The 11,587-nt window shown below is 38.0% G+C and overlaps 1 protein-coding gene across 4 annotated transcripts in view; it reads right to left on the bottom strand.

Moving 5' to 3' along the window:
- Positions 1–8,031: 8,031 nt before the first annotated feature.
- Positions 8,032–11,587, bottom strand: part of iffo2b (intermediate filament family orphan 2b) — a 56,035-nt gene continuing 52,479 nt past the window's right edge. For all 4 annotated transcript variants that reach the window (XM_036559678.1, XM_036559679.1, XM_036559680.1 and 1 more), the window contains 3 exons: positions 11,383–11,481; positions 10,892–11,016; positions 8,032–9,183 (listed from right to left, as the gene is read on the bottom strand). In XM_036559678.1, coding sequence (XP_036415571.1) covers positions 9,078–9,183; positions 10,892–11,016; positions 11,383–11,481 — 330 coding nt within the window. In that variant the 3' untranslated portion in view covers positions 8,032–9,077. The remainder of the gene's footprint in view (positions 9,184–10,891; positions 11,017–11,382; positions 11,482–11,587) is intronic.

The raw sequence follows: 11,587 nt of genomic DNA, 5'->3' as shown, positions 1-11,587 counted from the left end.
CCACAGCATTCAAATAGGACTGAACCATTACGGTTTGAACGGGGGTGGACCGCGTTGGTAAAGATTTTCTTCTTCATTCTTTAATGTCAAGTCACTATAGAACCGTTTATTAGGGATATTATAGTGAGAAATATGTATTATTTGTTATTAAAAAGCTTAAATTTAGCATGCAGTTGATATATTAGCTGAAATAAAATGTTGTCCCAACCTTGCCGTTGTTGAATAGATCGTTCCAGAGGGCGAGTCTCTGACTGGCCAATCAGCGTTGAAGGCGTTTTTCCTTAGCCAATCACACGGCCGTAATTTCTGACACGAAAGGTCTATTTATAAAGCGTAAAGTGATCAGTCATCATGGTCTATTTCATAAAACTGTGGACGACTGAGGTTCATTTATTTAATATTTCTTTTCCATCGCTGCTTAATAAAGTTATAAAGAACCATTTTCTTTATAAAAAACTCTGGTTGGTTCTTCAAATCGACACAAACCACCTGTGACAGACAGCCTAAAACCACCCTCAAGTGTTGTTACGTAAATGACGTAATGACCCAAGTAAAGGTAGCCTAGCAAATAAACTACTATAAAAGAAAGTATCAGGTTAACCACTCTTCAGCTAGTGAGCTGTATGTATAAATGCAAAGGAACTTTTTAGTATATACACTGTAAGTGGGTCATTTATTATGTCCCTGGCGTTTACTGATGTATTACACCTGAAAAACATGTTAGGGTTACAGTTTATTTACATTTTCAAATAAAACAATAAGTTAATTTAACAATTACACCTTCTTCAGCCTTCAATTTAGCAATACTGGTTTTTAAATCAGTTATATAGAATTCCAAGCACCAGAGAAGTGCTTGTCCCCACAGTCATGGGGTGAGTGCCATATTTTGTAAAAGTTTTTCATTTTAACTACAATAATCTATACATGACTATGAAATATATTATTTAAATGACATTAAAAAATGGCAAATAAATATTATAAAATACATAATGGAAGCTGCTGTCCCCAGGAGTTGTCACTGGTGTTACCGCGTAACAAAAGATCTCTTATTTTGAAGTAAAAATCACACTGATGACACTTGATTTCCTTTTACCTATTTTCTGAAGATCTATGAAGAAAAGCTCATGGTGAGTCTACTGTGTCTTTTCGGTTGTCAGAAATTTTCTCATTTAGCTCATGATTTCATATGAAGCTTTTAGCTGAAGTCACTGGTGTGACCGACTTTATTCTTAAGTAATTGTAAAATAAATAGAATACAAATGGATTAAATTCCATATTTTAGTGGATATTCCATGATTGACAACATGTGGTTTGATGCTCTGTAGCAGCCATTTTGTCAAATGCAGTCACTGGTGTTACTGTCTCTGGTGTTACCTTTCTTATGTGTAACACCAATGAGGACTGGTAACACCAGTGACACCTATGGATGGATAGAAATGTGGACGTTTCTGTAGAATGACCTAAGTCCACACTATTGTCCACACTATATGTAAGTATCTAGACACCCTTTCTAATTGGAGGATTCAGCTGTTTTAAGGTGCACACACTGCTGACAGGTTCAACTGCGTGAACACAGTTTGTATAATCTCCATAGATCATAGTGTTGCAAAAAGAAAGCAACACTCTGGAGCAGCTGCACATGGAGCATAAGGTCACTTTGCCCAATGCCAAGCATCACCCAAAGCAGTATAAATTCCCCAAGCACTAGACTGTGGAGCAGTGGGACTGCATTTTATGGAGTGATGGAGCTCCATCCAACATCTTTGGCATGAGCTGCAGTGATCCAGAACTAAACAGCCAACATCAGTACCTGACCTCACTAATGCTCTTGTGGCTGAATGCAATCAAATCCTCATAGCAATGTTCCAACATCTAGCGTAAAGCCTTTACAGAAGACTAGAGGCTGTTAGTTCAGCGAACCTGTTAAGACCTGTTAAGACCCTTGATTTAAGAATAGACACTGGATGAGCAGGTGTCTCCAAACCTTTGGATATATAGAGTGAGTTGGGTATCTGTCAGCATAGGAACTGAAGTTTGTCAGGAGCTGGTCATGTAGTCACAGGCTACAAGTAGAGAAGAGTGATGTGGGCAACAGCAAAGCAGTCACAAAAAGGAACTACAAACTAAATGTGAACAACTGAAATAAAACAGGAAAAGATTCCTTTCCACAAAAATATACTCCAGTATAAGTATATAATTAATACCATTTCAAAATAGTCAAAATTGAGTTTAAGTGCATGTTACTGAGCAAACAGAAGTAGTTAAAACCCACCTGAAGAACACAAATTATATTTGACCATTTAGCTAAAGGCTAAAGAACATAACAGTTACAAAATAGAGCTGGTGATTATATAGGAGAGGTGAGGACTATAAAGTCAAGTATATCATGCTGCATATCACATCTCATGATCTCTTCTACAAGCAGTGGGGAACCCGCAGAGCCACATGATTCCTTGGAACTAAAATAAATCTAATTTTGAGTTCATTTTTATACAGAATCTCCGTACTTATTGTATTTAATCTCTGAAAAAAGTATTGTAGTAGTACTTTTATTTTATTGTTTGCAGTGGTTAGAAACAAAATCTAAATCTTGAATTGGAAAATTGTCCAATCAGGATTTTTCTTTCTATGTTATCTGGGTAGATATAGCCAAGCGAGTCCCCCCATTGGTTAGGCCTTCAGGAGCTGGACAGGAGGCCTTACACTTTAGCTTAAATACCAACATAATTAGGAAGTGATGTAAAATATATACTGATTCAAGTAGAATAGCCTAGCAAATAAACTATTTAAAGAAGTATCAGATCAAACATTCTTCAAGTACTGAGTTGCATGTATAAATGCAATGGAACTTCTTAGTATATACACTATATGTCCAAACGTATCTAGACACCTCTTCTAATTAGTGAATTATTTAAAGTAATGCGGTAATACCTTTGTTTTACTGTTACATTTTTCTCAGAAACAAAATATAAATCTTGAATTGAAAAATTGTCCAATCAGGATTTTTCTTTCTTTGATATCTAGGTAGATACAGCCAAGCGAGCTCTCCCATTGGTTAGGCCTTCAGAAGCTGGACAGAAGGCCTTACACTTACCAACGTAGCTTAACTATCAACGTAATTAGGAAGTGACAGCAGAATCAACTAATCACGTTTCCAATGAGAGGAAGCAATTTTATGGAAAAAAGTCACTCTGGGCCTCCTGGAAGTCCCAGATATGTCACTGACTGTGAATATGAGTGGTAGCCTAACCAGGTTTAAGTCAGATGTTAGAAATGGAAAACAATGACAGCAGCTCTATTTCAGGGCTCTCTACTAAGTCGCTGTAAAGCTGCTACATACACTATGAAATACATGTTGTCTGTTACAAGCTTTAAATAAAACTTGTGGAATGTCTCTGTACAAGCTACAAATGTCTGTAATTAATCTAGGATGAATGAAAAAATATTAACATACACTACCATTATGCTAGGGCTAACCTTCTACTAGAAATCAAACTGGGCTGCTAGCAGAAATTAGCGTCGTCATTGAGGCAGGTATTTCTTGTTTTTGACCATGTTTTGACATGAACAGAGGCCTGAACAGTCACAGTGTGTCACTGTTTACAATCAATAAGAAATCCCCTTTAACAAGTCCACACAAGTGAGAAATAAATCATTTTTTATTTTTTTTTTAACCCCAGCACCAATCACATTCATCATTTTGAAACGTCCGTACATTCAACCCGCACGCCAAATGCAAAAGTACTTATCTGAATCATTAACAAATATTTTGACAATGGCCAGAAAAAGCACATTTTCAAATATACATGTGCATTTCAAGACATTTAAAAAAAGAAAAAATATCATTATGAGCATTTAGAACATCACTTACACTGGAAGACATTCTACCAATGAAGCTTATGGCTGTGCTGCAAATGTTGAAATTAATGTAATAAAATGTTAAACATAATATAATTCCCCCCTTTTGGAAAAGTATGCAAAACAAATCCCTGTTTGCATGAACAGTATTTCTATTATTACTCTTTAACAGGGTCTCCCAGACTAGGCCCAATCAGAGCTCTATCCAGACCGCTTGATGCTTGATGCATAACGACTTCTGACTTAGTATTTGTTCTAAACAGTCCACAAACAAAAGGTTATACACACCAAAAGACATGTTATGCAGTGCAATGCGGCAATAGTACACTGTAAAGTTTGTTCTGTAAAGCAATGATTAAAACACAGTTTAACAGAACGGAGGGAAGCTATCAAACAAAGGTCCGTTAAATGGCTGGATTACATACATAAAGCAAAGGCTCTTTGTCGGTGAGGCTCTACATGACCTAATATTCAGTGACTGAGGTATCATGATCGGGTCTAAGTTTTAAATGGTAGAGTATGTGACGCAGAGGAGCAAAAGTAAAGATCTTGTGAAGATATTACAGATGATTTGATAAGGGATGCACCAATATGGGGATTTTGGGCCGATGCTGATACCTGATGTCTTCCACGTACGTATCCGTTGATGATGCTAAAACATATATGCATTTGTAAAATGTGGTAAATGTGACTGAATCCTACATCTGCTTGGATCTGCACTGCAGAGTAATGTAAAATGTATTTGTAGAGGGCTAAAAATGCAGTAAAATGAACAAAACACAGATATTTTAGTGTAGTAATCCAATGTCGCCAGAACATTCTGCTCTTCCAGAGCACAATAGAAGCATCATCAAATATCAGTTCAAATCAAAGCATCGGTCCAATACTGATAAATACTTTCTGAACAATTATCTGAGACCGACATGATTCTGATATCATCGTGCACCCTAATCTGATCCTCTCCTGGACTTTCATGTTCTGTACAAGTAACTCTTATTAGCCATGCCTTTACATTTAATGTCCTTACATTCCAATCCCAGTTATAATACATCCATATAGATACATATAGACTCAACTAGTGAGTCCCACCCAAAAAACACATATAACTTAATCTCCACAATAAAAAGCATTCCAAACCTGTGCTCTGAGGTCCAACACTAACATATTCGTAATCTTTCCTGAATGCTTTTAAAGCATTTATGACCACCCAGTGGTCTTGCAGAGTCTAACAGGTAGTCAGACTGAACAAACTTGCTAGCGTCTCTTTTACTTCCAGCAATGATTAAATACACCCACTTTGCTGCAAACCACAGCTCACACTACGTTGTGCTGAGTCAAAATTACATGAAAAGATCTTTAATAAGTACAAAGTCTCTCTAATAGATCTTAAAACAACTCCGAAACAAAATACAGACAGTCTGATTTGTGTGGTTGGGTCTGTTTCAGATGAAACACCGTCAGTGTTTTAGGCTAAAAGGCAATTCTGTTAGTGCATGTTTCATTTTCCAGAGAAAAGCATCACAATCAAAACCTGCTTACCCTGAACATTATAAAAAAGGGAACTTTACAAAATTCTCAAGCAGGTCATCGATCTCGGATACATCCGGAAATCCCATATAGATCTTTATACAGCATTATAATCAAAGTGGATTCATTTTGAAGGGTTACAGGTTTGAAGAGTCACTGATTGTGAATGTATGTAGCTGTTTTGTGCAACTTTTTTCAAATGAATGTGATAAAACACTAGTTGATTTTACATTTTGCCTGCAACCAGTTTTGTTATTTAAAAGGAATTCCACAGATTTTTTACATTTTCACATAAATAATTCATTAAAATGTAAATAAGGTCATTCAGAGTGGTTTAATGTGACATTTTCCATTCTGGAGAAACTTACTAAATCAGAATTGTTTACAGTGGTAGGGAACCAGTGGTAGTTTACAGTGATGGGAACCAGACGTCTGAAGAGTTTAATGCCTCTAAAAGCTCCCTTAATGACAGCTTCGAGATACAGTTTTGGCCTAAAACATAAAAGCCATTTATGGTGGAGAAGAACATGCTGGGCAATTTAAGGCAAAATCACCAAATTCTTTTTTTCTGTCTTATATATAAAACTGTTCATTCTGGATAGAAAATAAAATGATTACATCTGTGTTGTAGACATTATAACCCCTGGTTTCTATCACCACTGTAAAGAAATCCAAAATGGAAAAATGATCATTTTCACATCAAACCACTCTGAATGACTGTTTACATCCCAACCATTAAATCATGCAGAAATTTTGAAAAAGGAAATTCCCTTTCAAGGCTACATGGACCCATCATCTATAACATGTTCAAAGAAATTTCAATACAAACAAAATCAAAAACAACACTTATGTGAGTAAATACAAAATAAGAAACAAATATACAGCATAACAATTCCCAAAAATACAAAGCAAGAGGAATTTCAGACAGCAAGATGAACAGAAAGGCCACTGAGGTATGACAACACAAATTATAATGGCTTTTTTCAGCCAAGTCACATAGTTGGAATAGTGAATCTTTATGGAGCAGTGACCCCTGCTGGCCAAATGAGAGCTGTGGTAAGATCATGCTGGCGTATGATGTTTTGTAGTTTTGCTGTAGATTTGCTGGTCTGATGATGAATGAAACCAAATAAATCATGATTAATATATCTGCAGTCATGTATACTGGCAATCCATAATAGTGACTGTAACCCGCTCTGGAAAAAAAAAACTGTCCACTGTCCATCAAAATTCCTACCTGAAATCATTTACAGCTGCTCAAAACAAAATAAAGGCAGCTTTGTTATTGTAGAAGTCCCCAAAAATAATAAGATAAAAAAAAAAAATCACTCACAAAACAAGTTTATCAGCGCATTCACGTAGAGTGCAGTTATCTAAAAAGCAATGCGAATACAATAAGGCCATCAAAATAAAGTCCCGTCAGAAGTTCAGGCACATAGCTCTGTGGAATTTGAAATTTTGATTTAAAATACTGGATGTGGAAACCGGAACGGTCTGAACGTGTTAGCAGAGTGCTCTTGAAAAAAGGCGGGAATCCATCGCTCCACAACTTCCTCTTTTGGGCTTGTAAACACAGCAGGCCTTGCCGTTTCCTGTCCGCAGCGGAACAGGTACGACAGTGAGAAACACCGTACGACAGAGAGAGAAAAGTCTGCCCAGCAAATGAAGGCAAATAACGACACAGACAACAAACATCAGTCCTGAAATAAGGCTACCCGATTGCATAGAACTGAGATATAGCATGAGCTGTGCTGCGTTCCACGCGCGCCACTGGGCTTCCATCAGTGATGACAGGCTGCAAAAAGGACGATAAAGCTGTCGCACAAACCCTCCGAGTGTTATTCACAGTGTGCCGTTACTGCTTATTACAGCACACAAAGGGTGGGAAAAGGGAAATTATTGGGTACTTTGATATGAAGTTATTGTGAATACAAGTAAAAATAAATACAAATAAACAATACAAAAATGTCGTAAACACAAGTGGCAAACTTTTGGTAACTTTGCAGAAACTGTACTAAGTTAGTTCTCGAGCCATTTCAGTCTTACTTGTATTTCAATTCTGGCTTGTGTTCACACTTAACCCCTTCCTGTCTTGAGATCTGAGAAAACTGTTTTGTGTAATTAACTCTATCAATTCCCATCATATAGGACCAAAACTGTCAAAAGTGGTTGGTACAGTGTAGCAGGTAACACCTCTGCTTGCTGAGACTGTGGTTCAATCACCTGCTTGGGCAAGAACCCTACACTATGTCAGTAATAGTCCTTGGACAGGACTTTTACCACAGTCTTCGTCCACCGAGGGTAAAAATTATCAAAATTGTAAGCCGCTCTGGATAGGATCGTCTTTCAAATACCATAAAGGTAAGGTGACTCCAAAATTTCCGGAATCCAATGGCCCATCATATCACCAACCAGCACATTATAACTGATATCATGGGAAAACAGTACAGTGAGTAAGCAACAGTGGTTATTATATCAATGACACTTCAGTTACTGTATCGTATCGCCAATGCCTAAACAAAATATTTTTTTCCAAGTAATTTTGAACCATTTTGGTTGGTCCGTTAATCTTAAAATTTTGAACACAATGTAAAGTAAAGGGTAACTAGACTTCTCAAATAATGCAAAAAAGTAAAAAAAAAACAACAAAAGTGGAGATACAATATTTTTGCATGACAGTAATAATATGCTGCTGTCAAGTGGTCTCCGTTTTACTGTAAGACTGGGTTTTACATTAGGAGGCACCACATGATTAAGTTTGTTATGCAGTTCGTTATGGTTATTTTTGACGCAACACAAATTGGCAGAGTTCGGATGTCAGCACCATTTTCATCATGACCAAGAAGAGATATGAACAGTCCAGCCATGGAAAGCAATCTAATAACACTGTACAAATATAATAAATGGTAATATTAATATAAACTTCAACCCACAGTTTATTTCTGTTGACTGCTAGCTAATATTAACAACATGAACGTGCAACGGAGAACAGCTTCCTCTTCAGAGAAAACTACTGCCCGATTTGTTTTTGATAGCAGCAATAATGTCAGTAAATGACATTAACTTTAAGCCTTCCTCTAGTCATAAGCAGAGCCTTGGCGATGACCCCAATGCACAATAATTAGCCTCTTCCCACCCTGGGTGTGACGTAATAAGCAAAATAACCACCATGTGAAAAAAGTGAATTGTACAAAATGCAGAAAATACAGCCTGGCATCTTTTCCTAATGAATATTCAAACACATGCTGGATATTCAGACGAATGGCTCTTTATGTGTTTTATTCCCTGTAAAATGCTGTGGTTTCTTGCTACAGATATTGATCGTCTCTCAGTGAATTTGGCTTGATATATTTTTGGCTTGTCTATGGTGACACTGCTGTGAATGATGATTGTGATTGGTTAGGTTGATTTGATTGATGGGTACCCTATAAGGTAAGCGTGGAGCCTCAGCAGACGGAGGAAAAGAGCACAGCCGTGATGCTGCATGACCCTTTCAAAAAAACACTCAAGGAGCATTCCCCCCCCAAAGAAACGGAGACTTTTTAAAGCACCTACAGTATTCTCAGAAATGGGCCCTGTCCCTCAGAGCTCCTTTGGACTGATACTGCTCAGAATCACTGGCCGAATGCTGAGCGGCCCTGGAGCTGATTGGAGCTCAGTGAGGGGAGGGGCGGGGCCAAGCTCGGCCGATATCAGCTGATTGGCCCCTCTGTGTCTCCATCCTTGTCCGACTCATCCTGAATCTCATCAGTGTTCCCTGAGTCACTGCTCGCCACTGAGCTGAAGGACGGAGAGTTCCTGTGATGAAAAAAAAAAACAGTGTGTGGTCAGTGTGAGGATGAAACAAATACAGCCACAGCAGTGTTTTAGGGAATGCTCACACACACACACACACACATACACACACAAAATACTGCACACACACTAACACACACATATATGCACGCACACACACACACACAAAATACTGCACACACACTAACACACACATATATGCACGCACACACACACACACACACTAACAGCAGGCCATGTAGGAGGAGAACAGAGTGAAGGGACACAGCACCTCCACACTTTCATTTCCTGCGGATTCACCCAACACCACATGTGAAGTCACTGCAAATGTGTTATTTTATTTGTTCTTCACAGAAAATGATCAAAGCCAAAAAATCTGAAGTTGAAATAATAATAAATCGCATCATTTCTACTGGTAAACATTGAAAATGGGTTCCACAGACCTGAACACCACATAAGGGTTAAAGGGGCAATCTCACTAAATTTGAAAACATCCGTTGTAACAAGCCCATTTGCATTCAACAGATTTGCTGCAGTAACCTCTAGAGAAAGATTTTCTGGTTGAAAAACTTGGACATTGGGAACTTGGGAATTCTGAAGGTGGGAGGAACCTTTGGAAAACTACAAGTGCTTTTGGGCTGATACTTAAGGGTGGGCTGTATTTGAAGGGTTTTGTTGCAAAAAGCATTACAGACCACTTGCAAGATTTCTTTTAATCACACATTGCTGGGAGTGGGCTTTATGCATACATGAAGCATAAATGCTCTACTATGATTTATACTACCTTTGTTAGAGAAACAGAAAATGTGTCTTTTATTATACATCAGCTGTTATTCTTGACAAAAAAGTTACTAATGGATATACAGTTTTTTGGAATAAAACTCTTCACTTTATTATCCTCTACATCAGTGTCTCGCAGTCATAATTTACTTATCGCAGTGGGGTGGTTGCCAAAGGATGTATGATGTATTTGCATCATGCACGCTGGGTATTGTAGTGAGAGATCATTAAATGGAAGCACAAAAAGGACACAAAATCATGAACTCTGTCTGAGGCTGAGGGATGCAACGCTAAAAATGTAGCATAACATGACAAAAAATAATATATATCTTAAACACTGGTTTGAGGTCAGAAAGCCCCTTTAACAAAACACAAACCCTAACGTGGTTAACGGTGAATAACAGCTCATAGGAGTCAGTTAGCATGCTAATCATTTTCATAATGCTAACTGTTTCTTTCTTTCTTTTTTAAGAAGAAAAAATCATTTTTGGCAAAAGTCTTCCATTGAAAGGAGAGTTTGGTGGCAAATCAACACAATTTTTCCTTTACTTCAAACTAAACTGGACTGCCAAGTCACGCTTGTGTCCAAAGTCTGGATTTTAAGTTTTGGATTGGAGCTACAAGGCTAATGTAGCTAACAAAAAAAGGAAGGGAAGCTTATATCCCAACAATTAGCGTTGTGCACAACTACATGCCATCATCACATACTTGTCTCAAACTGTTACCTATAAAGGTGCATAACAAAGCTAAAAACCAGAGTTATCAGCCATCCTGAAGCCAGCATTTTTTCAGTATTTGATCCATTTTGGCTACATTTGGAGTAAGGAGATTTTTTTTTCACCAAACTATTCCTTTAACAGCTATATTACTCCATGTCAACAGACTGTGCATAGAAGACATGTTCATAATGCATGCAGGAGTGGGTCAGTACCTGCCCCCCTTGATCATTCTCCTGCATGTCTCCATCTGCACATCCAGCCCTCTCTTCATACTGCACATCTCCATGTACTCATGCAGATGCCTGTTCATGTCACTCTTAGCTGTAGCCAGCTCCATCTGCAGAGAGAAGAAAGGTAGGCAGGGCATGAAAGAGCTAATAAATAGGATATCAGGGGCAGGTGCCAGCTGTTGAAAGCACAACAAACCAACTAGACACATTCATCTACCTCACAAATCAATGTTGTACACCAGGAGCACAAATTTTATTCCCTCCTCCGGGCTTATATGAAAGAAGTTTGGCAGATGTTAGCATCCGTTTCAAATAAAATTGTAATTATTTTTCCAAGGAAAGCAAGAGCTAAACCTCAAGGGATGTAGAAAAATATAAATACATTTCCAGAGTGCCTACATAAGACTTTTTACAAAGCGCTAGACAGATAAAAACTGTTTTTATCAAACAGTGTACAAGGCAGACTTATTCACCTCAATCTGGCCAATAGTTGCCTGGTACTCCTGCTCTCTGGCCTTGAAAAGAGACTCAGTCTCGTCGATAAGGCTGCCCAGACTGCCGTCCTGCGAAACCTGGAAAAATACAGATAGTGAGCCTGAGTGAATACACTGTAGTTGTGCACTAAAGTTTGTAGAAAAACTGCATATTTCAGTGTGTTTCTCTGTAGTGTATGTGTTA

The sequence above is a fragment of the Colossoma macropomum genome, unplaced genomic scaffold (assembly GCF_904425465.1).
Source record: "Colossoma macropomum unplaced genomic scaffold, Colossoma_macropomum, whole genome shotgun sequence".
Classification (NCBI taxonomy): Eukaryota; Metazoa; Chordata; class Actinopteri; order Characiformes; family Serrasalmidae; genus Colossoma; species Colossoma macropomum.
This window is presented reverse-complemented; position numbering and strand designations above follow the sequence as displayed.